The sequence below is a fragment of the Pyrgilauda ruficollis genome, unplaced genomic scaffold (assembly GCF_017590135.1).
Source record: "Pyrgilauda ruficollis isolate IOZ18807 unplaced genomic scaffold, ASM1759013v1 scaffold2, whole genome shotgun sequence".
Lineage (NCBI taxonomy): Eukaryota > Metazoa > Chordata > Aves > Passeriformes > Passeridae > Pyrgilauda > Pyrgilauda ruficollis.
In genome coordinates, this window is record NW_024519206.1 from 2,377,987 (window position 1) to 2,405,537 (window position 27,551).

The window sequence follows — 27,551 nt, forward strand, 5'->3', positions numbered from 1 at the left end:
ATTATCTCCTTTTAAAGTATGGGTGGTGCAGGCCTAGTAATTTTTTTTTTCTAAGAGCATTTAAAGGGTGTCTGAGTCAAGCAGAAAAATACTGTGGTACTGCCAGCCTGTACAATATTATATCCTTCTATTGTGACAATAAAATCGCACATTGAGACTGTGAACTGACAGCTTGTCCTGTGTAGCAGGCTCTTAAAAATACATTTATTTTGCTTATGGCTCTTTGTCTCTATGCATATGGCACACAATGGTAGGATTTGAATTTTGTGAAATGCAGCCTTAACGTTGCAATGTAACATTGGTACTCTGTGTTTCTGAAGATAAATCTACACTCACAGTTAGAACAGCAGTATTAAGAAATCAATAAATATGTCTAAATTTTGTTTTATTACTTTAGGCTGATGCAGGTTGGAGAAGAATTTTGTGGCAGTAAGTCTGAAGTTTTGCAAGAATCTATCAGAAAACAAAGTGTTAACTATTTCAAAACATACCACAGGTGAGACTATTATATGTGCAGTAGATGATTCTAATGACATTTATTGTTGTTGGGTAAACAGATTCCTTTGCAAAGGAATTCCACTGCATCATGTTCCTGCATTGAGGTTGACTGTAGAGTATATTTCCTGATGAGAATAAGGTCTCTGAACCCTGGAGAAGGGGAGAGGATAGAGAAACCTTGGCTTCCACTGTATTTGTGGAAAACTGTAGTTCTGCAGCTGGCAAGTCAGATAAAGACAAACAACTTTTTAATGTAGAGTTTCAGTCGTTTTTTAGGTTGCCTCTTGTCTCCTGGCATCCTGGGAAGGAATGCCTCTGAAGTCCATACTTTGTAGCAAAATTGTGTCTTCTTTTTCAATGCAATTGCTTAAGAAGACCCATTATATATTGCTATGAAATGTTTTTTCAATATGCAATTCTGTTTTGAATCAAGTAAGATATTTAGGACTGAGTCCATCTTTTTGAGTCGTGTCTTCATGGCTTGTTCGTTGGCAGGATGTAATTACATTTCAGTCAGCTCTAATGTCATATCCCATGAGGCCAGTCATGTGTTGTCATGGACAGGCATTCTCGGGACTGAGATGTGATATATGGCTATAACAGCATCAAGACTTATCTTTCTGTTTGTTTTAGTTGTCTTGATTTTAGAAATGTTTTGGTTTCGGTGATTGACAACTTTTTAATTCTAGTCATCTAGCATTATATTCTTTCTGGGCGTAAAACCTAAGAAGATATGAGAAGAAATACAGCCTTCCATGCTCTAGGAAATGCCTACTTTCCTAGTCTTGATCTGTTGTCCTCTTGTTTCAGAGCTGTCATACAAGTAATACATCCAGAGCCATTTGAAAAGTCAGAGACTTTCTGCCTAAAGTCCCTGAAGTATGAAAATTAGGGCAGGAGAACATGAAACAGTGCCTAAATTCAGAAGATGAGAATGTGGTTTGGAATTTCTTCCAGCTTTGGTAGTTTGTAGCTAGGAATTCTTTCTTGTCATTTGATGAAGACCTCAGTTCCAGTTGTCTGAAAAACTTGAGCTTTAATCAGATCCACATTATGTCTTGTCAGGAGATGCCACCTGTTTATTTCTTGAAATTTTTCTGAATCCTAGACAGAATTTCGTGAACCGATTTTGGTCTAACTAACCATCTTTTACTACACTGACTTACCACATAATGCCTTGTTGGGTTAAGTAAGCATAATTTTACTTGTTACAGTTCTGTGTATGTTTAACAGCTTAAGTAATTACAGGCAAATTTTCTGAATTATTTTTTAGTAAAATAAAGGTTAAGGAACACTGCTGGAATATGGATAGAAATAGTAATTTTTTGTAATAACTTGTGTTTTTTAAGATAATGTAATTCTTGTGAAAATAAAATTAAATATTTATTGACATCAATTAAATTATATGAGAACTTTTAATAATTTCTATGTGTTTTATGCTGCATGGGTATTGTGAAGATTAATTGGCTGATGTTTTCATTCTCAGAAGAAAAAACATTAAAAACCCTGTCACACAGCTATATCCCCTAGGTTGTTTTATATAAAGCTTTACGCATCTTGCCTTTTCAGATCAAGCTAATGTGGCTTTCACTTCTCTTGGGCATTTAATTGGAGGGGGGAAAAAAAGCAGTAGTGCTTTTAAGGATGCATTAGTACATGAAAGCTGAATGAATGCTTAGAGTCCAGGAGTAATCAGTTCTTTGTGTAGTTTGACATACGTAGCCTCCTGGGCAGTGTGGTGTTATAGAGCACTGCCAATATAGAGAAAATATTTAAAGGAATTGGCTTTCAAAGTGTGATTCAAAAAACATAGAAGAGAACATAGTACTAGAGCATACAGGAAGCCTTTTTTTGGTTGCAATTGATTGTTCTGATAAATCAGAATGAGCTTTTGGCAAAAGTATCAGTAAGGTGATTTTTGAAATGCAATTTGCTTTTGTACTGATACACTTGTAAAAAAGTGTGTCTGATACAATTAAGCTTTTCAGAGAATTAATGCATCAGGTCTTCATGCATTCCCCTTTCTAGATGTGTATGCTGGTAAAAATTAAGAGCATTTGTTCAAGTACTCTGTTAGAGCTTCAGATTCTCAATGCTGCAAAACCTGTTGTGTGGCTTTTGAATGTTTGCTTTTCTATGACTTTCACCTCAGTCTCCCTCACAAAGACTTTTAATCTCTAATGCTGGTTTTCACAGCATCTCTGGCTGTTGTTTCTGTCGGCTTTACTGTGAGAAGATCTGCAAGCTATGGGTGCTCAATGCCCTGAAAATAGCACTTAAAGTCCATTTGTATTTAACTGATGAATTTAAATAGACACAGCAAACTGTAGTCAGAATTCAACGTATTGCTTATCTCATCATGGCAAGCAAATTTTAATTGTAGTGATGGTTGTAGTTTATTACTGAAATTGTGGTATTCCTAGAATATTTTATTGCCTGATTAGAAACCCAGTGCATAATTTACCAACTGTTACTTGTTAAACAAAACAATATGCCCTATATTAAGAGAAAAATATAGAGCAATATGATCCCAAAAAGCATTCATTGTTGTCTTTTCCTATATGATCCATTTATGTGACAAATTTTTTTTCTTTATCAAAGATGTTTCTGCTTATGACAGAGTGGAGGCTTTTCTAGTGATTAAAAGCAATAGAAGAAATGCAGAGATGTAATGGCTTGATTACTTTTCCTTATTACTGTAGTACTGATACCAAAGTAAAATTAAGCTGTAAGGAAAATTAGAGACTAATAGCCATTTAAGTTTTATCTTTGAAAGGCTGGTATGTCTGTAGAATATTATTTCTTTCCACTTGCTTTTGCTCTCTGTTGGCTTCAGTGTGTTTGAAAGAAGCATCTGTCTTATGTGGGCTCTCAGAAGCTGTTGTGGTGCTAGTGGAGAGTTTGTGTATATTATATTGTTTTCTACAGTTTACAGAGGAAGAAGATCCAGTACTTCCGCATAACTGTAGGTGTCCCTCTATAATTTGTAATGGTTTTGACTAAAAGAACTAGTTTACAGATTTATGGAGATAGTCTCAAAGAATATCTTTCTGCAGAGATGTCATAAAAAATACACTGCTTTGGTAGCCACAGCTTTTGAGTATTTTGTTGATTGGAAGAATTGCTTAAATACTTGTTTTAAAGTGTAACATTTTTTTCAGTTTTAGAATTACTTCACTGCAGAAGTGAAGTAATTGCCAATTTTGTGATTTACTCTTTCTGCTAATTAAGAGTATTCATTTGTGTTTCAGAACCCGTCTTGAAGAGCTAAGAATGTTTTTGGAGAATGAGACCTGGGAACTTTGTCCTGTTAAATCAAGCTTTAGTATTTTGCAGCTTCATGTACGTTCTATGAATAAAATGCACAAGTGTATTATTACTTCAATAACTAAGAGTTGCGGTGTTCTAAGAAGTAGTAAGATCCATGAACTACTGTACAAATGTTTTTAATTGCTTCTAAAAGCTCCTCGGTTTTACTTCATGGTATTAGAAACTTCGGAGTTTTGAAAGAGTAGTGTTTCTTTTTCAGGCAGGCAGAGGTTTTTATGGAAGATGCTAGAGTTGTAAGCATAATGCTAGCCTTTATTTTTCCTGTTTCAATGTACTGTTAATGTGTCTGTTTTTAATTTCTAAATTATTTATCTGATAGTAAGATGCTAAAACATGAGTGCCTGAAAATAGTTGCATGAGCACTCACTAGCTTGTACCAACTTGGCATCTGTTTCTGGAAACATAGGTCATACCGCCTCATTTGGACAGGAAAAAAAAATATTCTTCTGTGGTGAAGTCCAACTGAAAGCAAGTAATTACTGTACTTACCTTCTAATCATCTGAAGTGATTTTTTTGATTTTTAGCATGTGGTGGATGAAATTAACTTGTTCTGCCAAATAAAACATAGTGCCTGTGATTAAAGCTATAAGTGAAGTTCAGAAATGTTTTAGCACACCAGTGTTGAGCAAGATCATTTTGCAGCCTCTGTGGAGTTAACTGTAGAAGTAAGCAATAGGCTACTGGGTCACTAAAAGTATGGAGGGAAAGGAAGGGAGGACTCTCAGCAGCAAAAGAAATAATATTTTTAATAAAGAAATGGGATTCTAAATCCCTACATACTGCTCAAGGGACTGGAGCGGCAGAAAATGGCAGAAAGTTACTGATTTGTTTAAGCAAACAGAAATCGAACATTGTAGTCCTTTTAGCTGCATGTGTTTTAATCTTTGAACCTTTAGTTAAATGAAAATGTACATTTTACCGTTATGAGTATTGATAGCTAGAGTTTAATAGATAAAAATGGTATGTCATCTGAGATATGATGTGTTTGGTTAGGAAAAAAAAATACGCCTTTTGGATCCTACTTGGTCCATACACTTGCAAAAGTTTGTGCACTCACCCAGTGATCAGAAACTGTGTAGTGGGTTTGAGAAGTTAAAAATCTTGACAATTTTTAAAAAATAAAATATCAACAAGAAAATTTCAGCTTTAGTAAATTGCTAGGTAACTTGTGTAAAGAGAACCACATTTCTGGATGGAATTTTAGTCTTTTTTATCTCCTTAATTCGTGAAATAAAAGCCACAGTTAGTTTTCACCTACTTTGAGACAGTAAATACTTTCAGAATGTAGATGTATTGCATGTTGTAGCAGAAAACTCCTAAAAGTACAAAACCAAACAGCATAAGGTTGTCACTTTTGAGGTTAACTTGAGCCAGTGTGAAAAGCATGTTTAAATAAGCAGCAAACTTTGGCTAAAAGTTAATTGTCCACAAGTTTGTTGTTATCCTTTGTTTTTATGGAACTGGGGTCATAATAATATTGAAAATGCCTGATGAAAACATGATTTCTTTCTTTTGATAGGAATTTAAGTTCCTGGAGCAGTCGCGTTCCCCATCCGTGTCACCGAGTAAGCAGCCTGCCTCTGCAGTTGCATCGGCGGTGACGCTGTTTGAGCAGTACTGCGCCGGAGGAAACCCCTTCGAAATCCAGGCCGACAGCAAAGATGATGAGACAGAAGACGTGTTAGCTTCCAATGGGGTATGGAGTGTTTCAGGAAAAAAAAAGAATCAAATAATGCTTTCAGTAAATGATGATTTATTTTGTGAGGCAATGATTGTAAAGTGTCTTACTACAAGATTCTGTTGCCTGCAATACTGTGCTGCTTTGCTTTTACAAGTGCCAGAAACCCAGGCTTCCTGTTTAAAGTTCAGTTTGTTTTGCACTAAATCAGCATTTTTTTTCCACTCAAGTCAAGTATTCCTGAAGGTTAGCAAGACATGTTCCACCTAAATTAGTATTTTTCCAGGGATTTAAGTTAGCTTTCTTTGTGGAGGTAATTTTATCATTTTAGGACTTGCTTTCCGGCTTCATAGGAAAGAATCGTTGTGGGTTGCTCCTTATGTTGTCTTTGTTCACTCCTATGTGATTTGCCATGGATTTTCTGGTGTTTGTTACGTCATTTTTAGATGTAATTGAAATGCTCAGGACAATCTCTTTATTGTGGGTTCTTCTGTAAAACTGAGCAATAGCTGTGTGGTTTTTTTTCAGATGTCTGTCAAAATCTATTAGTGATCAAATGTGTTTCAATGTAAAACTTTGTATCATTCTCTTAAATGCTACATTATCGTGTTTTTGTTTAAGCTTTTGTTATTGTTTATCCCTTTGATGAGTGATGTTTTCTTGGGCTTAACTTGTGCTACTGAGGTTGGATAACATCTTAAGAACAAAAAAGAATAATTGCTGCTTAGTGATTTCAGACTCCTCTGATACCTTGCGGGTTACTGCTAGTGAATGAGAGCCTACATTGTTCCCATATTTTTTGTTTAGTGGCTTGTAAGCAGCATACTTACACTTGTAGAAGGGGTTTGTAGAATTGTCTTCATTTCTCAGCTATGGATAGGTTGAGGTGTTTTTATTTCTCTCTGCACATTTGTATGAGGTATGAGAACTCTGCATACGAGTTAGGACAGACCTTCTTTGGTCTTTCCATTACTAACATTTTACCCTTCAGAATCTGTTTCTCCTTGCTTGAAGAAAAATTTAGAAGACATTGTCTTACTCTGTGCTAAGCTTTTGCAAGCATTAAATAATTTGATGAAAAACTAGGTAGCAAATGCTGATGAACATGTTGGAGACACTGTTTTGTTGGCTTTTGTCAGCATGAAGTGTCAGTGCTGCCTTCTGTCAGTTATACAGAATCACTGAATTGTTAGTGTTCGAAGAGACCTCTGACACAGAGACTGCAGGCTCATGAGAGAAGTAGTGGTCCTGCAGGTCTTACTGGCACTCTTTGAAACCTGCATGAGTTACAAAACATAAGTGTAAAACAGACAGAAGTTTGTCTCTCTGAATGGAGACAAGTTGAACAACTTGCGTACAGGATGTCTCCCAGGGCTGGTATTGGAACGAAGGTATTTTATGACTGAGGTGACTGTACAGTGCAGATGACCATCCTACTTTCCCTTTTGACATTTTCAGTCTCCTCTCTGCATTACTGTCCCAGAGGCAGGGTAAGTGAGGTACTTGTTAATAGATCCTTTGGGATAGATTAGAGTGAAACAACACTGGATGATTGGTGTTTATACAGACATATAAATGGCAGGTTTATTTTAGAACACTTTGGTTTCAGTGGAAATGACCTATGTAGCCATTTTATTTAGTGTGTTATCTACAATAATAGAACAACATAAAAGTATCAAGATATAACTTAATGAAATATACAAAGGAAAAAAGAAGGAAAGGGTAAGAGTAGATAGTGGAAAGATAACACAACTCATGGATCCAATGGGACTTGGTTTTTACAATTTCAGTGTCCATTGCTCAAAGTGATGGCCACAATCTTGATCTGTTGGGGCTGAGGCAAACCACCAAACATGAAAGTTCACTGGGTTAATAGACATTCATGTTCAGGGAGGAGCAGCCAGGTACCGCCATTTGAGGGGTGTTTTTGGCTGCTGCAACACTGTGGATCATGTGCAGTCCTTTGGTGGAAGGCTGCAGAAATGAGTCTGGTGGCATTTTGGGGGTCTTTGGTTTGTGGCCCCTTCTAAATAACTTGACTGCTGTTTGACCTGGTGAGGTGAGCCAATTATGCATTCTCAGAAGGGGTGAATACCTTAAGGCTTATGTGATACCTCCTCATGGGAAGGACTTTGTCATGATAAAAAGCATTATCCTGTTTCACAGAAACTGTTTATTACTGACCTTTTTCCGTATCTGGGTCAAAAACCAGCTTGTTTCTAAACAAAGGCTGGTTTTTCATGGTCATCCTCTGGTGGTGGCTGTGCATCTCCTCTGTCTTATGGACATCAGAGATTTTGCCAGCACACTTTTTTTTTCTTGCTGTGCAAACCTGGCCTCAGCAGAGCACCTGCTGCTCTTGCAAATTGACGATTGCTTGAGCCATTAACCTTTAACGTCTCAGTCTCAAAACTGTCTGTTCCAAAGTGCTGATGCAGAAATGTTTAAAATTTAGAAGGTACACCTATTTTGTTATTCTTTACATGGAAAGATAGATAACCTACTTAAATAATGCAGGATAAAATTTTTACTAAGGTTTTGTGTTTCAGTGTCTTGACTGACCGGTTAAGGTGGAGGCACCTTTTAGCACTGAAAATTGGAGTTATTTCAGATGGAGGTTGCAAAATTTTGTTTCCAGAGAATATAGACATGTTGCAAAATGTAGAAAGAAGTAGCACGATAAGGACATAAACATTTAATTTACTTGTCAGTTTATCTGTAGGCTTGGAAGACTTGTCAGGATTTATTTTGAGAATTTTCAAGTCTTTTCAAGTGCTTAGATGTTGCAAAATGGGGCCCCTGGACCCAATTAGCTCAGCTCTGTATCTTGAGCTTTGGTGAGATGCTTTATGCCCCTTTTCTGTAGCTTCTTAAAATGTGTCCGTTGTGATACAGTTAACTTCCAGTATTGTAACACTCTTCAACTTTGATGAATCTTACAGCTTCCTGTGGGATGGTTTGAGTGGATTGCCTTAACACTTTACCTTGTTATTGCTACAAGATACCTGAATTCATTTTACCACTTCAAAATTTTACTGCAGACTGTGTATGTTCAAAATAGATTTATAAAGTCTCTTCAGATTGAGGTCACTATTTAATAGTTGTGGTTTAATGCATATTTTAAAATACAAATGCATTTATCCTATAAATAGCTGTTCCATATCAGTAATAGCATTAGATTGAAGGAGACTTAATAAGAGTGTTTTTCCATGTTAAAAAAAAAAATAATTCTCAAAATCCCTCTTATTCTATGATGTTAAGACATTTCATTAATGTCAACTGACAGATTCTTACATCAATATGAATTGTAGTTAACAATTTGTGGTCAATTTATCTTTTTACTGTCACTAAGTTTTAATCGCATCAGCACATTATTAATGCATAATAAGTGGTGGTAATTCTCTGTGCTAATGTTCCAGCCAAGTTAGTTAAACTGTGGTTCTTTTTGTCTTTAGTTAAGGCTGATCTCGGCTCATTTTTGAAATAAACTGAGCTGCTTTCTTTACAACTTTCCTTTGTCTAAAATGTTCATGATGCAGATATTTTGCCTGGGAGTACTAATGGTCTCAACATTTCTTTCAAGTGTCTCATATTACATTCTTTTTTTCCACCTGAGCTGTTTTTGTTTTGAATTTGTACTGTGGGGTTCTTGCTTTTATACATTGTGCTAGCCTTGAAAACTCTCAGCAACTTGGGGGCCAAGGCATGTGTGACTGAAAAAATATGTGTCCTAGTGTGTTTTGGCTGCCATTTCTTAAGAATCCTGGAGCCAGAGTGTGTTACCTGTGTCACTGTGTGATTACAGTAGCTTCAAAGCAGTCTATGTATTAAGGAAAAGTTTCTCTCTTCAAATGCAGGTGCATTCTGCGTAGCTACAGGTTATTTTTTTGGTATTGGGTTATTTTCTTAGTTGAATGTGTACAGTATAAACAAGTATTTTTGTGAAGCAATAGTTTAGTTCTTTTTGCAATAATAATTAGCTATTATGCAATGCCAGGGTTTTTTTCTTTTTTTTCTTTTTTTTTTTTACTGCCACTGTAGGGATGAATTTTGAGGATTTATTACTGTTTCTTTTCAGATTATAAGAAAATAATAAAAGCTCAAATATGTGGGTACTTTATACATCAACTAGAAAGCAATACAAATTATTGGTAGCTGAAATAGAATGATGCAGGTATTTAACTAATCAACATAATATAATTTACCTGCTGCATTTTTAAAGAACATTGACAGCAGCCTTTCAACCAGCAAAGTTATTTGTATCCCAATCAAGGTAAAAGCCAAAAAGTGACCCAAGTGCAACATTAAATGTGTGATAATATTATAAGAAAAAGAATGGTAGTCAATTTATTTATTTATTTATTTTTACCAGTATGAATCAGATGAACAAGAAAAAAGTGCATATCAAGAGTATGATAGTGACAGTGATGTTCCTGAGGAGCTGAAAAGAGATTATGTGGATGAGCAGACAGGAGATGCCCCAATAAAAAGGTAAGTAGGCTGTGTGGGTTCTTGGGCTAATTCACATGCTTTTCATCTCAGTATTCTAATTAGTGGAATAATAATCAAATAAACATTATGCTGCCTGCACAGTTAGAAAGCTCAGCACTTAGATCTCCAGAGTGGGGAGGAACATTAAACCACTCACGATTATTGCAGAGAAAACCTGAAGAAAGGAACATATTGAAAACAGATAAAGGGTCTCTGAAGCAGGTAGTGGAAAACTGATTAGTAAGGACTAGATGTTAACTGAAGGTCCTTCTATAGCAGCTCTTGTGTATATTTGTATTTTCTGTTGTGTCAAAAGTTTGCAGACAAATGCTTTGAGTTTTGGGCTTCTGCAGAACAATAAACTTCTACAGGTTAAGAAAAAAAATAAGATTATTCCATAGCTTGAAGATGGTACTTTTGAATTTTAAATTCTCTTTTTCTTTAATGCACACATAGACACATATAAATGAATATACATATTCCATTTTGATGTATATAAAAAAGTATTTTATTTATATATTCATATTAAAAAAGCCAACTTTGCATCCTCTAAAAGGGTCTGAAAACAAGTTTCTGTCTAGGACACTGTACAACTTAGATGTGCATTCAGACTTTGTGAAGCAGGCTAACATTTTTTTATGTAGGGTTTGCAGGAAAACTAGAATGCCATCACTTGGATCAAAGCAGAGTAGCAGAGTAGTTACAAAATAACTTTTTAGGATAAAATATTGTTAGCATGATTCTTTCTATAAGGTATACCATGTAAACTGCCTCCTTTCATAGAAGTGGTGGAGATATACTTAAAAATCATTTAATTGGAACAGACAAGAGTTGCTGTCCATAGGTTTGTGCTGTGAAATTGACATTTTTGGAAGAATATAATTTTGAGGTATGGCAGCTATCAGAGGGTTTATCTTAAAATTAAAATGTATCTAGTTGGATAAATATCATTGAGTCCAACTTCCTGACTCTTTCAGGACTAAAATTTATTAAAAAGTTAATGACTTTTTTTAGTTTCACCTTCCTCAAAATTGCTTCTATTTCTAGGTAGTAACTTTCAGCTGTAGCTGGCAAATCTGCCTCTGTTTTGTTGTGACTTGTGTTGCTTTTATTCTCTTAATGAATTATGAATTTGATTCAGAGTGACTAAAATGACTGTTGGGGCAAGACAGAGGCCAATAACTCCAGTATTAGAATAAAAGTCAAAATTCTTTCTCTAGCACAATTCTATGTAAATTAGATCAGGCTTCTTTCTTAAATGTTAGAATCCTAACCTTGTTGTGCTTTGGCATAAATAAAACTCTGCACTGGAAGGCATACTGTCATGTGAAAGAACGGGGGAGGAATAATACATTTTCCACTAAATTTCCTTTGAATGTCTTTGAATGTTTTCAAATTTGCTGTACTTTGTTTTGTTTTGTTTTTTTTTTTTTAAGTGTTTCTCGAGAAACTCTGAGGAGCAGAAAGAGATCGGATTATAACCTCAATAAAGTGAATGCACCTATTCTAACCAACACTACACTGAATGTAATAAGGCTAGTTGGTATGTAGAATAATTTTTGTTTTTTATAAGTGTTTTTGATTTTTCTGCAAACTTACAGATTATAGCAAATATGTTAAATGATATTTAAGACCCTGAAGAATATACCTAGTTGGACTCTATTTCTACTCTTTGAAAATATTAAGAAAATAGAAATAAAACACTAAAAAAATATTAAATTAAATAGACAAATTTATTTATATCTTGTGAGTTATTTTTACTTGGAAAATTAATCTGCATGCATATGTTGGTTTTAACCAATAATGGTAGTTTATTTGTTTGAAATACTGAATGTGTTAGACGAGTGAATATAGCAAGCAAAAAGATGAATGCTCTGTGTTGCTGATGTATTTTATGAAATGATTTAAAGTAGAATAGTTGCAAAAATAAGAACTTTAGAACTATTTTTTTTTTGTATTTCATTATTCAAATTCTCACAGTCAGAATAACTGTTTTTACTACAGAAGAAGCTAGAAGAAAAGAGCTCTCATACATGCTAGCATAGGGAATTTCTGTCACTGCAGGGTCATCAAGATGTGACTGGTCAGGCTGCTGAGCAGCCTTGTGTCTTTAGGCCTGCTCTGAGCAGGAGGTTGCACTAGGCCACTTCTTGAGGTCTTTCCTTGCCAGACTTTTCTGTGAAAACACTGGCCTCCAATTCTAGATGTGATGGGATTGATTTTCTGTGATCATGCCTTCTGTGTGATGATCTAGATAATTTTACGGTAGCAATTTTCTGCTACTGACTTCTGTTTTATTTATAGGGAAGGGGAAGTAACTGCCTAAATATATCTGAGTAGGCAGGAGATAGAGGAATTCTGTATGTGTTGCATTAATGAGGTTTGCCTTCAAAGTTTGAAAATGATTGTTGCACTTCAGAGTAAGCCCTTTTAAAAAAGGTTACTCCAACACCTGGTTAGCACCTTTTGCTGTCTTCAAGGGTGGCATGAAAGTCAGGAATTAATTTTCTAAATCTTTTTGGCAGGTTTGCTAAAACCTTTCTTTTCCTTAAGCATTTACCATATAGACCTGAAATGAGAGTTCATTCTGTTGTAACTTTTCTGTGATTGATCTGTGACTTAGGCTGGAGAGATTTGTTTGCTCTTTCTGCTATAAGGTTTTGCTCTGAGAAAATGGAGGATTGAATATAGATACCACTCATGGCACTTTCCTGCAAACTCCAGCCTCTGTTCCTGCCATAAAACACTGTACCAGTAGGAGAAGCAGTAGTTCTGATTTTCCAATTTTACATAAGGAATCCTATTTGAGGATTATGTTGATAACCCCAAAATTAAACATTATTTTAAAAGCTCATATGTATGCTTTCATCTCCTTCTGGAATTATTATTAATTTTAAAATTTTCTGATGTTTGGGGTGTTTTATATTGTTTTGGTAATGAGTGATAGTAGTGTTATTTAAAACATGGAATTGGAAAGGACTTCCTGTGGGAGGAAGATATCATTTAGTACTGCCTGTAAATATGGCTGTTTTGAGCTCCAGCTTAAAAATACTTCTATTCCCAGCACTGATTCTAACAGGAATTCTATTTCAGAAGCCTTGTCAGCCTAAAGAATAAAAAAAAATTATCCTCCTATTTTTTGCTGACTTGATCTTATGACAAAAGAAATTTTGAGGTTTAACAGATCATTTTGTTTTTCAATGAGTACTGTTCTGCTGTTTTCACAGGAAGTGATCCTGTTTCTTCTCTGTCTTTGGTTTTCTAAACAATGTGCCAAGATTACTAGTGTCCTCTGTATTTATCCACTAGAAGCTTAAATTTTCTGCTCTTGTTGTAATCTTACCAAAATCATGCAGTACTTTGGATGAGATCTTGCTGCATTGTCCAATTCTTATATCATTGCATCATGGTCCTAAGTTCCTTCCATTTTGCACCTCTTTAGATTTCTTACAGCTTCCTTGTAGAGTGTGATGGCCTTGTATAGCCAGCAGATCCTTCACTTTCCCAGTTTTTCCCAAGAGATAAGCTGCTAGCTAATAGTAGAAAGATGCATGTTTTTTAATTCATTGTCCCCTAAATGCCTGGATTTACAATTTGTGCTACTGAATTTAGTCCAATTTTTATTACAATCATCAAGTACGCCTGTACATTATGTTAGTACTTTTCTCTTTTGATGGTGCCTGTTTATTTTTTTCTATTATCACTCTTATTTTTGTGCCAGAGTAATTAATGAAAATGTTAAAGAGATTGCCGATTACTGGGAAGTCCACTGGTAGCTTTTTTTAGTTACCTTCCTACTCAACATGCCCTAGCTTCATTTATTTACTGTGCAATGTTGTTTTATTAATACTTTTACCAAATCCTAGATAGATGAAATGTACTGTGTCCTTTGTGTAGAAAATCGTGAGTCTGGCTCATGTGCAGTGTCTGGTACAGTTCACTTCTGTTAGATCCATGATTTATCTTAATTTTGCCTCCATATTTCTGTTTCTGTCATTTCCATAATTTTTTCAAAACAATCTGAAATTCTGCATCCTAAAAATTAAAACAGTGGATCAGTAGTTATTTGGATTACTATTTTTCCTCCTCAATATGTTTTTCTTTGCTGTTTTTCAGTCATAGTGATGAAGTTGCCCAATCAAATAACAGAAATAATTGCCTTACTTTTTAGGAAAGTAGTAGTGCCCGCTGTTAGGAAAGTAGTGCCCATTGTGTCATACTGAATGAGTATTGCTGTTAGGAAAGTAGTAGTGCCCATTGTGTCATACTGAATGAGTATGAAGTGTTTGTTAACCATTTTGAACTATTTCTATGTGCTTTATGCTTTGTATGGAGGCTAAATGAATTTAAAAAAAAAGTAGTTTAAGATTTATAAACTACATAAATCAGTTGCTAATGTGTAATTGAAGTGGGAGCAGTTACAATTGTGTTTGAATCTCAAGTGAACAGTTCAATTTATCAGATTTCTCTTATATTAATTAAGGTAATTAGTTCTCTTTCTAGTATAAAGTAGCCATTAGTCTAATTTATAAGGTTAATTTTTCCTATCAAGCCATTGCATTTTGGCTTAAAATGTAAAGGAAGAATAAACCTGTGTTAAATTTGTATGGAATAGTTTGACTAACCACTATATATCAACAAGAATAATTAATAATAACTGTGTCATTGTGTATATTGATTCAGTGATCTCTTAATTAATATCATTCTGACCTAAGAAATAGTTTAATGGGTATTTATTATATTGATGGGTTTTAATGCTTTTTTGGCCTTATTTTTGTTTGTGTTAGGAATGTGTTTTGAGGACAAATTCTTAGATTTTGCTTGCTTTAAACCCCATTATCTTGCAAGAAAATAATAATAGTGATGACAAACCTCACAGCAGAAGTTAGCTGAAGTGAGTAACTGATAACATAACATAGAACCTCACGTGACTTAAAAAACCTTAAATCACACGGTCTTTCAATGGACTTTGCACTTCTTCCTTCAAAGCAGCATTTTAGCTCTTAATGTGTGTCTTCCTTCCACCATTCCTTTTTCCCAGTCACCTGGGTCAGGGATTCCCAAGGTCTTGTCAATGAAGACTGATGCACAGAAAGCATTTGGTATATCAGCCTCTCCTGTGTCCCCTCACCAGGGTTCCTTCTCCATTTAGTTGCAGACCTTTTATTATTGATATATTTGAAGAAGTCCTTCTCATTGTCCTTGACATTCTTGACCAGTTTTAATTCCAGGTGGGCCTTAGCTTTTTTGTCTTAATGTCTGCTCACTCCAACAACATCTCTGTATTCATTCCAAGTGGCCTGTCTCTACGTCTACCTCCTGTATATGTCCTGCTTTAGTGAGTTTTGATAGATGTTCCTTGTTCATCCATGCTGGTCTCTTGTCCCCTTTGCCCACTTTCTTGCTCATCAGGATGCACCGTTCTTGAGCCTGGAGGAAGTGGTGCTTGAATATTGACCGTCTCTCTTGGACTCTTTTTTCCTGCAGAGCCTGTCCCCATGGGATTCTTCCAAAAACATCCCCAAAGATGCTAAAGTTAGCTCTTCTAGAAGCCCAGAGTTGCAATTTGGCTTGCTGCCTTGCTTCCTTCATGCAGGATACCGAACTCCACAATCTCATGGTCATTGTAGCCAAGGCTGTCCCCAACATTCACACCTCTAACAAGGCCTTCTTGTTCATTTGTATAAGGTTGAGCAACACACCATTCCTCATTGATATCTTCCACCATCTCTGTCAAGAAGTTGTTGTCAATGCTTTACTCTTTGTGCTTTGCTGTTTTGTTCTTCTAGCAGATGTAAGGATGACTAAAGTTCCCTGTGAGAACCAGGGCCTGTGACCATGAGGCTGCTTCTACTTGCCTGTTAAAAGATTTCATCCACTTCCTTCTCCTCATCAGGTGGCCTGTAGCAAACACCCCTGACAGTGTCACCCTTACTAGTCTGCCCTGTTATCCTAACACTTGAGCTCTGGACTGACTCATCATCTACCCCAAGACAGAGCTCGATACATTCCAGGTGTTGCCTGACATACAGCACCACTCCACCACTGTGCTTTCCAGGTCTGTCTTTCCTAAAAGCATGTAGCCCTTCATGACAATATTCCAGTCACACAAGCTATCCCAACATACCTCCATAACTGCAAGGAGGTCAAAGCCCCATGACTGCATACACATCTAATTCCTTCTGTTTGTTCCTACTGTGTGCATTGGTGTACAGGCACTTCATAGAGGTATTTCAGTGTGTCAGTATCTCAGGGGGAGTGCAAGGGGGTGTCCATTAGTCCTGTCTTATGTCTTTGGCTGCTTGTACCTGCTGGAGGTATCCCCACTTAAACCTTATTTTGCTGTGTGCATGGTCACTGTAACTCTCCCCTTACCCCATCTTTCCTAGTTTAAAGCTCACTTTACCAGGTTGGCTTGGTAAAGATTTATTGCAAAAATTTTTGTGTGCTAATCTGTGAGGTGCATCAGTTTTGTATAGATTAGTCTGGTAAAGAATGCTCTCTACTTGCTATCCTTATGGACAGAAGGAGTTCTGCAAGCAATACTTCAAAAGAAACCTGGCAAATGTTCCACAGTTTAAGCTGTCTAGAGCCTCTAGAAATTCAAGCTACTTTCAGTTGCTGAAACTTTAAGTGTTCTTTTCAAGTATTTCTGGAAATTTATATTTTGATATGGCTTTGGACTGTGTTTGTGCTGTTTGAAAATATTCTTATATATCCCTTTTTAACCCAGAGCAGTAACTTCAGCCCAAGTATAGGTAACAATGTGTAGACATTAAAAACTGGTGTCCTGTTGGAGAGAGCAATGAGGAGGAAATGTTCTTGGAACACTTGTATCAAGATGATGAGTGATGTCGTAATAGAGAAATGTTCTTGGCACTGGAAGATTTTTATAGGTACAGTACTTGGGCAGTGTGTAGTGCATAGCCCTTTGGAAAAGTATAAGACACTTCCCAAGAGATTACCTCCAGTACTGATGCCAGCTGCACAGATGCTTGGAAATCTTAACTGTCCAGATTGTGACTTACCACTCATATTGGGTTGCAGGCAACTTCAAAAAATGTTTATCGCAGAGTAAGTGGAAAAAGTCAGCCTGTCCAATCCAGAATATTCAGATAGTATGGATGCAGGTGGCACTTGCTTTAATTAGGGTACCATCACCATCCTTTCACAAATATGCAAAAATTTCCACATTGGACTGTGCATTTGATTTTCCCTTTTAGAAGACAAATAGAATTTTTTAAGTCCACTTTTCAGTTTGTTCATAATGCTATGGGTCAAAGCATTAGTAGTTAAGTAGTATAGAGTTAGCAAAAGGGCTAAAGTGACAATATCAATTATTACAACCTGTGTCAAATCTCTAAAAATAACAAAACATATTCTTGTGTGTCTTAGCAAACAGGAGCGTAGTCATGTAGTATTCAATAAGGAGTCTAAATCAGATAGAAACCTGGAAGGTAGCAATGTCAGGCTGTTGCTTGGTTCTTACTCTAGTGCTCTACCATTTTGTCAGGTATGTAGCTGTATCATGCATGTTTCAACTTAGTTATCTTTGCTGATCTACACAATTACTTCCTTGAAAAATTCAAATAACTCCCCTTTTATTAAAAGCTAGCTTTTGTTTCTTTACTACCCAGTTTCTCTGATTAAACCAATATTTTCTCTATCTATTAGTAGATTACTTCTCTGGGCATAGTATTAACTTGAAGATGAGTGTTGTTGACTACAGGAAAAAGAAATTGTTTTAGCACCTTCCTGTAATTTTTCCAACTTGTCACATCTAAACATGTCTGGAAGATGACAATTTGTGAAATGACCTGCTGTATTCTACGTGCTGGGGTGGACTACATTTGTGTTTTGGTTTAAAAATTGCTGTCTGTCTCTTACTGTAATAACCAAACAGTTTGTTGGTAACAAAATAACATTTGTTATATGTTATGTTTTTAGAACACTAAAAGGGCAAGCAGGATGTCATTTTTGAGGTAGTCAGCAGGAAATATGGGGTCTCTGGAATATCAGGGTTTTCATTAAGTGTGCTTCTTTTATGACCCAATGAAGAGCCATTTCCTATGCTGGAAACAGAAATAAGTGAAAACTGTGGGCCGTGTGAACTAGGTCTGTAGGGAAAAAGCCCTTCTGGACTCCAAATCCTATGATCAGTTTGGTTCAGATAACATATGGATGAAGATCCTGAGGGTGGGGTTTTAAATTATTTAAAAAAAAAAAAAATTCCTAAGTCAAATGTGTTACAACAGAGAATAGTAAGGAAGAGAAGGAATTATTCTTCTCCCTGGATGTGCCAGGGTACCAACATCCTTCTTTACTCATAGTCTCTCCTCTTGGAAACATTTCAAACTTAAAACTACTTGAGATTCTTACCACAGGATAGAAGAGAAGGAGAGCAGAAAATGCTGTATCACTGATGTGAAGCGCATAACCCCTACAGTTCTTGGGTAAAATCCAACATTGGACATATCATTTTTATACTTTGTTTTTCTATTGCTTGAAAAATATCTGTATGTGCATACATAAACACACTCAAGCATAAAATCTTCAGTGGTTCTATATAGCATTTGCCAGACACTGCTTTAGCAGATTATTATTTTTTACCTAAATGAAGCTGAAACTTCATTTAGAGGTTCCAGACAGTTGTGTGTTGAATTTGGTACTAGAAGGCTGAAAACAGTTGAAAACATTTTGATATGGATCAACATCTGTATTTTGAGAAGTCTTGGAACAATTGTGGTGTCTTAAGCCATCATTATAGCTTTGTTTTTAAACCTTTCCAATCTGTAAACTATTATTAATTGTTGTTAATAAACAGTGAAGGCTACATAATACCCTTGGTAGAATAGGCTTTGAATTTGTCTAAACTGTCTTTGTAGCACCTGTGCTGAGGAAACTGATCTTCTGTATTTGATTTTTAAGGGAAATACATGCAGATGATGAATATTCTGAAACCTATTGCATTTGATGTGATCCACTTCATGTCCCAGCTCTTTGATTACTATCTGTATGCAGTCTATACATTTTTTGGCCGAAATGACATGGTAGGTAGAAGCATTTTTCATTTTCAAGTATCACTGTACACAGAGAATGAAAATACAGAGGAGATCTCTTTGCTTAAAATATGTAATTCCCAGAAAAATTAGTGGCAATAAAATGGATTTGAATGTAGGAGTAAGAAAAGGCTGATTAGATCAGCAATAAGGGAAGGAAGTACTGGGAGCATTATTGTTAGTGAGACATTAATCATAGTATGTTTTGAATAGATAGATTCTCTATTCTTTTTTCCAGCACTATTGAAAAGGAGGAAAGACAATGTGAAATACCTAGAAGTAGTGGTAAAGAGTGGGTAGCAAAGGAGATTGCAGAAGGAGGGTGGTTTGATCCTAGACAGTATAAGGTGATTGAATTTTTCTCTATGTATTTCTCTAGTTTACATAAGAACAGCAAATGTAGGAAAAGGGGGCCATGAAAGTTAAGTAGTAACTCAAGTTTAAGGAATTTGAAAGACGCTATTTCATATCTAGTATTATTCTACCAAACTACTTGCATTAATGAAAACAATGGTTTTTTGAGTGATCTTGTAGTTGAAAAAAATGCTTGTTGGCAATGTCTTTACCTAACATAGATCAGCTGTCAATAGAATTGTCTTAATAGCTGCATGTAAAAACAACTTTCTCATATCTTGGCCCCTAAATTACTGCACAAGTAACAGTGTCGAGGGGTTCCAAATCCATCATCATTTGTTGGCAAATTGTAATGAATTTTCAGACTCAACATATGGTTCTAAAACATTTTGAACTGTTTGGCAGGACAACTGTATTTGCAATTTATGTTTACAAGATGGGTGGAGAGTTTTTTCCTTTTGTTGGGTTTTTTGCTTTGGTTTTTTTTGTTTGTTTGGGGTCTAGTTTGTTTTGTTTTCTTAAGATAATTGATTTCCATTGGCTTAGTTGCTCTGCTATTCACATTGTGTTGCATTTATTGTTATTTTTTTACACCTTCTGTTTTGTGTTTCTAAAGCCCATACCAGCTTCCTCACTCTGTGCTTCTAACAGAGAACAGCACAGTGCTAGGCAGGTAAATGTTCTAGCAGATGGGTGGTAAAATTGTGATGTTTTTGTACTGTGCCTAGTATTTGTTTTGACAGATTGTTTTCCATGGGAAACACAAGGGTTTATGATTGGAAGAAACCCTCTTGTAATGCTGCTTAAATGTCCTCACTCCCCATAGTGTTTCTAAACCTTTAGAAATTAGAGATGGGTGATGGTATGTGATTTAGACCACTCAGAGAGTTCCTGTTTTATTTTTGTTCAGAAAATAATGTCAAATGGGATTCTTATAGTATGCTGGTATAACTTCCTTAAATGTTTAAAATTATTTGTGAATATTATGGTTATTTGGTATATGTGAGTTAGTACACACATAAGGAGAGTGATTGGCTGTACAGAGTTCATTGCCAGCTCAGTGAAAACCAGGGATTTAAAATACAAATGTTGAGTTCTATGTCTGTTCATAATGCTGTCGCTGCTTTCAGATCTCGTTCAAATCATTATCCTATGTAATCAGTATTTAGCTTTCTTCACTGCCAAAAGTTAAACACTGTTGTAACAAGAATTGCTTTCAAAACTTTTTTTATTTGTGGGCTGCAAATTAAGCCTGCCTTATCTCAAATTATGGAGCAAGAAAAGATTAAAAGAATGCCTGTATTTAAAATCTACTCACTAAAATTTAAGACATTCATGAACATGCCACAAAATAGTTTTCCTTAGCAGAAACAAATTGAGGTGGGTTTTCTTTTTTTTCTTTTTCTTTCTTTTTTTTTTTCTTTTTTAAGAGGACATTGCACTAATTTATAAACTTACTTTTAAAAATAACTATAGGAGGTTATTATAAGAGGTAATTTCTATAAGAGGTTAATGATAAGAGGTGAAATTGGTGATGAACAGAATTATTCTGCAAATTGTTTAATGCTCTGCTTACTAGCCTTACTAGGTCATCAATTTATGGAATTTAAAACTCTATAGTTCTGCAAATAGAAATAGCAAAAAATTGTATGAATTGAGTCAGCTGTACTGATGAGTGAAATGTTCATGGTGGAGCCATGAGGTTCAGTTCTTATGAACATGTCTCCTAGATCAAGTTATAGATTTCATCAGAATGTACTTCCAGTGGGACTTCAACTCAGATGTAAACTGTCATTTAATATATAGAAGGACTCGGGCAAATGGACATTTTAAACTGGAAACTTTTGATGCAGTAAATGGGGACCTAAATTATACCTGTCTGTATTCAAACAGAGGGGAGGAGGTCATGTAAATTCAAATGCTTCCTTTCCTGATTCAGCCCACTGAAAAGAAGTCTAATAATGCAGCGTACAACAGTGCCCTAAATATTGTTCAGCAAGTTGCCTTTTGGTGTGAATCACATACCAGAACTGTATTCAAATCGTTCCAGGTTGTTGACTTAAATTTGTGTTTGTTACATGTCCCAAGTTTGTTTCCACTTTCTTTGTTGTGTTATTAACAGTAGAACATAAGAAGTTACAATAATTATGCATGTTAAATCAGACCCTCAGCTGTTATAATCCATTGCACTCAGCAGGAAGTTAGTGTAGCTATATATATGTGTGTGTATATGTATACAAATAAAATAAATACATATATATAGCATAGTTGTATGTATATAACTATATATCCCAGCTGAGCATCAGCCCCATACACTCCTGAGCCGGGAACATGAAGATGGCACATTTCTGAGGTAGATCTTTGTAGACATTAAGTACTAATGACTGTTTATAAATATCAGTGGTTATAATTTTTACATATGCAAGATATATATTTGATGATTACGAGATATTGTATAGCTAGAAAGAGGAGTGAAAACCATTTGACTTAGGTGTGGTGTGAATGCAAGGCTCAGAGATGGTGTTGTGGGGGCACCATTCCAGGCTTATCACCCAAATGAGAAAATCTAGAGTCCTGCAGATAAATACATAGTAACAATAAAAGATACTGGATCTTTTATTGGTATGAATGATACACTGTCATCTTCATGGAAGATAATTTGGTCATTCCTCACACCAGTGCAGAGTTGAGTGCTGTGACCTCTGTTGATTTTCTTTTCATCTTGTGTGTTAAGATTCTGTGCTAAAATTTTAATGTAAGTAAGTTGTAGCAAGTCTTTGCAAGCTCAAGTTTTGCTGTATAACACTAAAGTTTAAACCAAAGAGATTTTCTTTCCCAACTTAAGTAGAATGTATTTCTTCCAGTTTGAATCAACAGGACTGGGCCTCAGTAGCAGCAGATTACGCACCACGCTGAACAGAATCCAGGAGAGTCTGATTGATCTGGTAAGTACCTGGATGTTGTTAATGCTCAGTGGGATGGAGGTCTGTGTACGGCATTCAGGAATTATATTTCATCATGGCTTTTTGATTTTTTTCTTCTTTTCACATTCAGTGTGAATGTATCTAATAAGTTGTCTCATAACAAAGGCTTAGTTTCTTGAGGTAGAGGTTATTATTGTATGAAATCACTTTTTCCGATGTACAGCAAAATGAATTAAATAGATTTTGCTAGATGTAACAGTGAAATTCGATATTTAAATCTTCTATTATGATTCATGTAATAAAGAGAGACATTCAGTATTATCCTTACCAAGAGACATTTTATAAAAAGAAATAGATGACTCATTTTTCTTCAGTAAAATAATAGCAAAAAAGTAAGCTCTCCTGAAGATTGTTCACCGTTCAGGGTGAGGTTGTATACTAAGACCTTCCTTAATTTTGGGGAACTTTCCAGAAAGTATTTTTTAGATTACATCCCGCTGGTCATTTTGTGATTTATTTTCAAAGTGTGAAAAGTAAATATGGTGCTCATGTCACACTGGTAGTAGATTACTGTCCTGCACAGGAGGATGGTAAAGGAGACTGTAGGTAGTTTTTGTGGATTCAGCTGGACAGCAAAGTTTATAAAGAAGTATTGCTAAAAACTACACCAGAAGTGGAAGTTTGAAGTTTTCATACTTCACCTAAATATAAAACCCTTGAAATGTTGTGAAGAAATTTCCTCAGGGTATCATAAATGGCTTGTGTTGTAGTTAATACCATGGATGCTGCAGGAAAGTTTTATTTTCTGAGGCTTCTATCTTAAAAAGAAGAAAAAGATGTTATACTCTGACTTGCACAAGGATTTGACACTCCAAGAAATGTACTTTATGCTTTTTTAATTCCTTGAATCATTATATCCAATCTTAAACTGTTCTCTTAGAGAATCATCTTAAAAGGCTTGGAGACCATTTCTTATACAGTCAGTAGAGGGAGCATAAGATAACTAATAACCCTAGGCCTCTGTAAAGGAGAAAAAGGCTTCTTGATATTCTTCTCAAAGGCAGTGTATGCAGAAAGAAAAATTAATTACAGGAAGTACTTGCAAATTAATCAGTTAAAGAATATGGAAAAATGGCAAGTTATGGAATTCATTCTTTAAATTTCTCTGTAGTGATAATTCCTGACAGACTTCATTTTTTTTAGCAGTTTAAATAATTGAAAACAAAATTCTAGGAGTGAAATGGAAAAAATAACAGCAGTTTGTTTTGTTCCTCAGTCATTAATAGTACTGTAATAGATAATGTTATTGCCAATTGAAATTAGTAGCTATGTTCAATGTAAGATTTGAAAGAAGAAAGAAATCTGAGTTAACTGCTTAAAGACATTTCATGAGGTTTATGAATATCTTAGGAATTTACATCAATCTTATACTGTAAATGGAAGTTTTTCCCTTTTGTATTTATGAGGAAGTAAAAGTAGTCTGGATATTTTTGTTTATTGTTTGCTTATTTTTAAGAGTTTGTGAAAGTCAAGGTTCATTTTCATTGTGTCATAAAAAGGGTATTTCTCAAGACTGTATGGATGGTTCTGAACTGCTCAAGGGATTCTCCTATCTTATTTTAAATTTTTGTAAATTGCTTTCTGAAAGTATTCATGTTTGTGTTGTGGCATTTGGTTTCATGGCCTGGGAATTAAGGGTTGTTGCCTTGTCTTCTACCCATGGTAGCTTTATTAAGAGGTTAATTTCTGTCAAATTTCAGTTCCTGATGTGGCAGCATCAATGTTTTATTTCCATAAAGATAGTCTGAATCTGACAATTCTGAGTCTGTGACCAAAACTTGTCCGGACTTGCATATAGATCAGAATAATTTCACAAATCTGTCAGTCTCTGTGAAGTTTGAGCTACATGATCTATATCAAGACTCTTCAGTAATTTAGACTGGATCATTTCTAGCTTTCCTCTTGGACTTTCTCAATTCCTTTTTTTGAGATATGAGTGAATGAAGGCCTCTTTGCTCAAATTTATTGTCAGGAGTTAGAGGAATAATTGGAGGATTGAGTGGCCACCCCCTCCAGCTATGTGTGGAATTCTGGTAGTTTCTGTTTGGGATTGAATTAATGCTATCTAGTTCATACCAGATACCTTTTTTTAAAATAATACTACTTTTGTTGTTATTCAGCTGGATTTTAAGTTTCCTTTGTTAAGGAAAAAGTGATGTGGAATGGGAGTTCCACTTCTGGCAAGTTAAAGCACTAAGTGTTCTTTCTTGCATTTTTGTAGCGTGTTCAGTACGAAGAGTATGGGGTTGATTGGAGGCATTCCCTGTAACTCCTTATGGAGCTGCTCTATTTTCCCATTATTACAGTGCAAGAAGTTTCTGTCCTTTAATATATACTGTGCTTACAGTATATTAACCATACTTGGAAAAGAAGTACTATCCCAGATTTTATTTGGACCGCTGAGCGACTAAGTCAGATTTCTGACTTGTGGCCAGTGTGGAAAAGGCTGCAGCAATCCGAAGCGCTTCCTCTACTCTTCCCTGCATCCCTTCTCATGCATCACGTGCTGGGGGTCCTTGTCCCCTCTGAGCAGGATTCAACTATAGCTGAATCAATTCTCCACTGTTTTTTTTGCAGTCTAATACTTCATAGCAAAACCAACTGTACTTTATAAACTGCAGCAAGTTCTCCTGCAGTTTAGATTAATGTTTGACAGTGAACAGGAAATAGCTGAAATGTGAACATGTGTTTAGTCCTGTTAATTTCTTTGCAAGGCAATGATGTGACCTCAGCTGTGATACATATTATTCAATGTCAGTATGTCTCTCCTACACTGATAAATGATAAACCACATTATAGTAAGCAAAAACCCCCAAACAATAAACAATGACCAAACCGCTTCAGTTGGTAGTAAATGTGCTCCTGCTGGTCATAATTGGGATACAAAAACATTTTTAATTTGAACTTTTCTTAAAATTTGGAGGTTCTGTATGATGTAATCAAAATGACAGTGATGAAGGTCTTCATTATGACAATGATAAAAGGACTTAACTCTTTACAATTGAGCAAGCAGGCTCTTAAAACACTAGTGCTTTAGATATGCTTCCAATCTCAGACTGTTACAAATTTAATAATAATGAAATCCTATTATGGCTCTTTTAAAACACTGTACTGCTAGTACAGATACTGGTTTAAGTATGATCTGAATTTTATTTTGGTAAATAAATAGACTTAGTTAAAAATAAATAAAAGGGGATTACCAATTAGCAAACCTTTATTTGCTTTCTTATAGTAAGTTTTGTGTAAGTGTGCTGACAGCTTACAGTGATTGAGTAAGCTGTTTTCTGTATGTAACCTCCTTGTCTTTGCCTTAAAGAAATACCTTTAGGCTAAATCAAAAGTATAAGAAACAAAAGCACTGTGAGTATTTGTTTTAAAGTAGTTTAGGGTCCAGTTTAATTTCTGAGAGTTAAGAGAACAGTATGACTTTCAAAGATTTATTTGGCCACACCGTACTGAACTTCATATGTGTATCTGAACTTCATCGTCAGGTCTTTGCACATCTAGCACAGAATAGCTTTCATACAGATTTCTGCTATGCAGCAGCTTCAGAGTTAGTAATTTAATAATTATTTCTGGATCCTCCTGAAGTAGCACTCTACAAACACTCTGCTCATTCATATAAGCAGATTGTATTAAAAAGAAAACACAGAAAGAGACTGAAAAGGGGATGAAGAAGTGCTGTTCTTTCAGCCTCACTCAGATGTGGCTTAGATTAGGCTAAATACATCAAAACAAGCCCCTTTTTTGAGTTGCTTGTATCTCCTCACTGGCAGTTTTCTAGTCAGTGTGTAGAGGTACCTACACACATTATGATCTTGTGTTTGTAATTTCTAACAGGAATGTGTTTTTACACAGTAATGATGTCCATATTAGTTCAGAGAGCTTTAAGCCCCTGAGTACAAGGCATTAATCAGTTTGTTGTGTGCTTTGGTAGGAATAATTAGTGCTTTGGAAGGAAAATACTTTTGATTCCTTGCTTTTTCTGTTTTTAAGCAGCTTCCTTATCTTCAAAAAACGTAATGTAATCGTGATATCGCCGTTGCCTTTATCTTGTTTGTGAATGTCCCGTGTATGTAAATAGCTGCTGTGAGTGATATTGCTGCAAAAAGAGATTTGGGCACCAAATAACCATGGAATACTCATAAATAATTAATTGCAAACAGGTTTGCTCAAGCAAAACTAAAATTTAGAATGAAGTTTCTTAAAGTTACTGTGTCTTACAGCAGTAGAAAATCACTGTAGTAAAGTATCTGAGCATTGCAATACAATGTATTGTAGAGTAGATGGAAGGAATTACTAATATAAATGAGTATGGGTCAATGTATTTTAGAATCTGTCTTTACTTTGGCTTTTGGACTCCTTCCCCAGGAGGAGTCTTCTGGCAGAGTCAGGTTAGAGATTGATGGTGCAGAGATGGAAAATGTAGGTTTTTCAGATATACAAATAAGATAAAGATTGGTAGGAATAATTTCTTTTTCTTCCTATGTGACTTTCCATCCCATTTTGGCTTTGACTCTTTTATCCTGTGGAATGGTACAATTTGGTACAACACCAAAAATGGGCTGTTTCCAGAGGGGTGCAGGTGTCCACAGAGTCACAGCTGAGCACCTGGGAACCAGCAGCAGCTCTTCCTGAGAAAATTTCTTTGTACAAGAAAGTGGTGCAGTAAAAATGTGTATGAGCAGACCAGACCAGCTTATGTATTTTTTCTTTTTTTTGCAAGGTAGCGGTTCAGGTTCTGATGCTCCTTGTGCATGTGGTTTTCTATGGAGTCTTATTTATTTTTTTAGGGCATAGTTCATGACTCATTTTCTCAGTTGTCTGTCAGCACACAGTGGTTTCTCATAGAGACATTGTTGCATTGGTTGAGACAACCAGTACTAAATAAACCTTCCAAATTCTTGTAAATTTTTTATGCAAAAGGTCTGCCATTTACCTTTGAACAAAAAAAAAAAAAAAAAAAAAAAAAAAAAAAAAAAAAAAAAAAAAAAAGAAATCAATGTCAAAGATCCCAGAAGTTTCAGTGCAAACTTAATTGAACTGTTTTACTGAAGTCAGTGGGACTGACCCAAATGAGGTTTGGGACATGCTTGTTTTGTGACAAAGAGCATGGAGGATCCCCACTCTTGAAACTAGATCCTCATGCCTGCTGT

At 35.6% G+C, this 27,551-nt stretch overlaps 1 protein-coding gene across 1 annotated transcript in view; it reads left to right on the top strand.

The window, feature by feature from the left end:
• VPS50 (VPS50 subunit of EARP/GARPII complex) overlaps positions 1-27,551 on the top strand; it is a 79,928-nt gene that overhangs the window by 36,240 nt on the left and 16,137 nt on the right. The window contains exons 16-22 of the mRNA XM_041466619.1: positions 398-496; positions 3,750-3,840; positions 5,349-5,525; positions 9,880-9,998; positions 11,435-11,541; positions 18,927-19,048; positions 22,276-22,356. Coding sequence (XP_041322553.1) covers positions 398-496; positions 3,750-3,840; positions 5,349-5,525; positions 9,880-9,998; positions 11,435-11,541; positions 18,927-19,048; positions 22,276-22,356 — 796 coding nt within the window. The remainder of the gene's footprint in view (positions 1-397; positions 497-3,749; positions 3,841-5,348; positions 5,526-9,879; positions 9,999-11,434; positions 11,542-18,926; positions 19,049-22,275; positions 22,357-27,551) is intronic.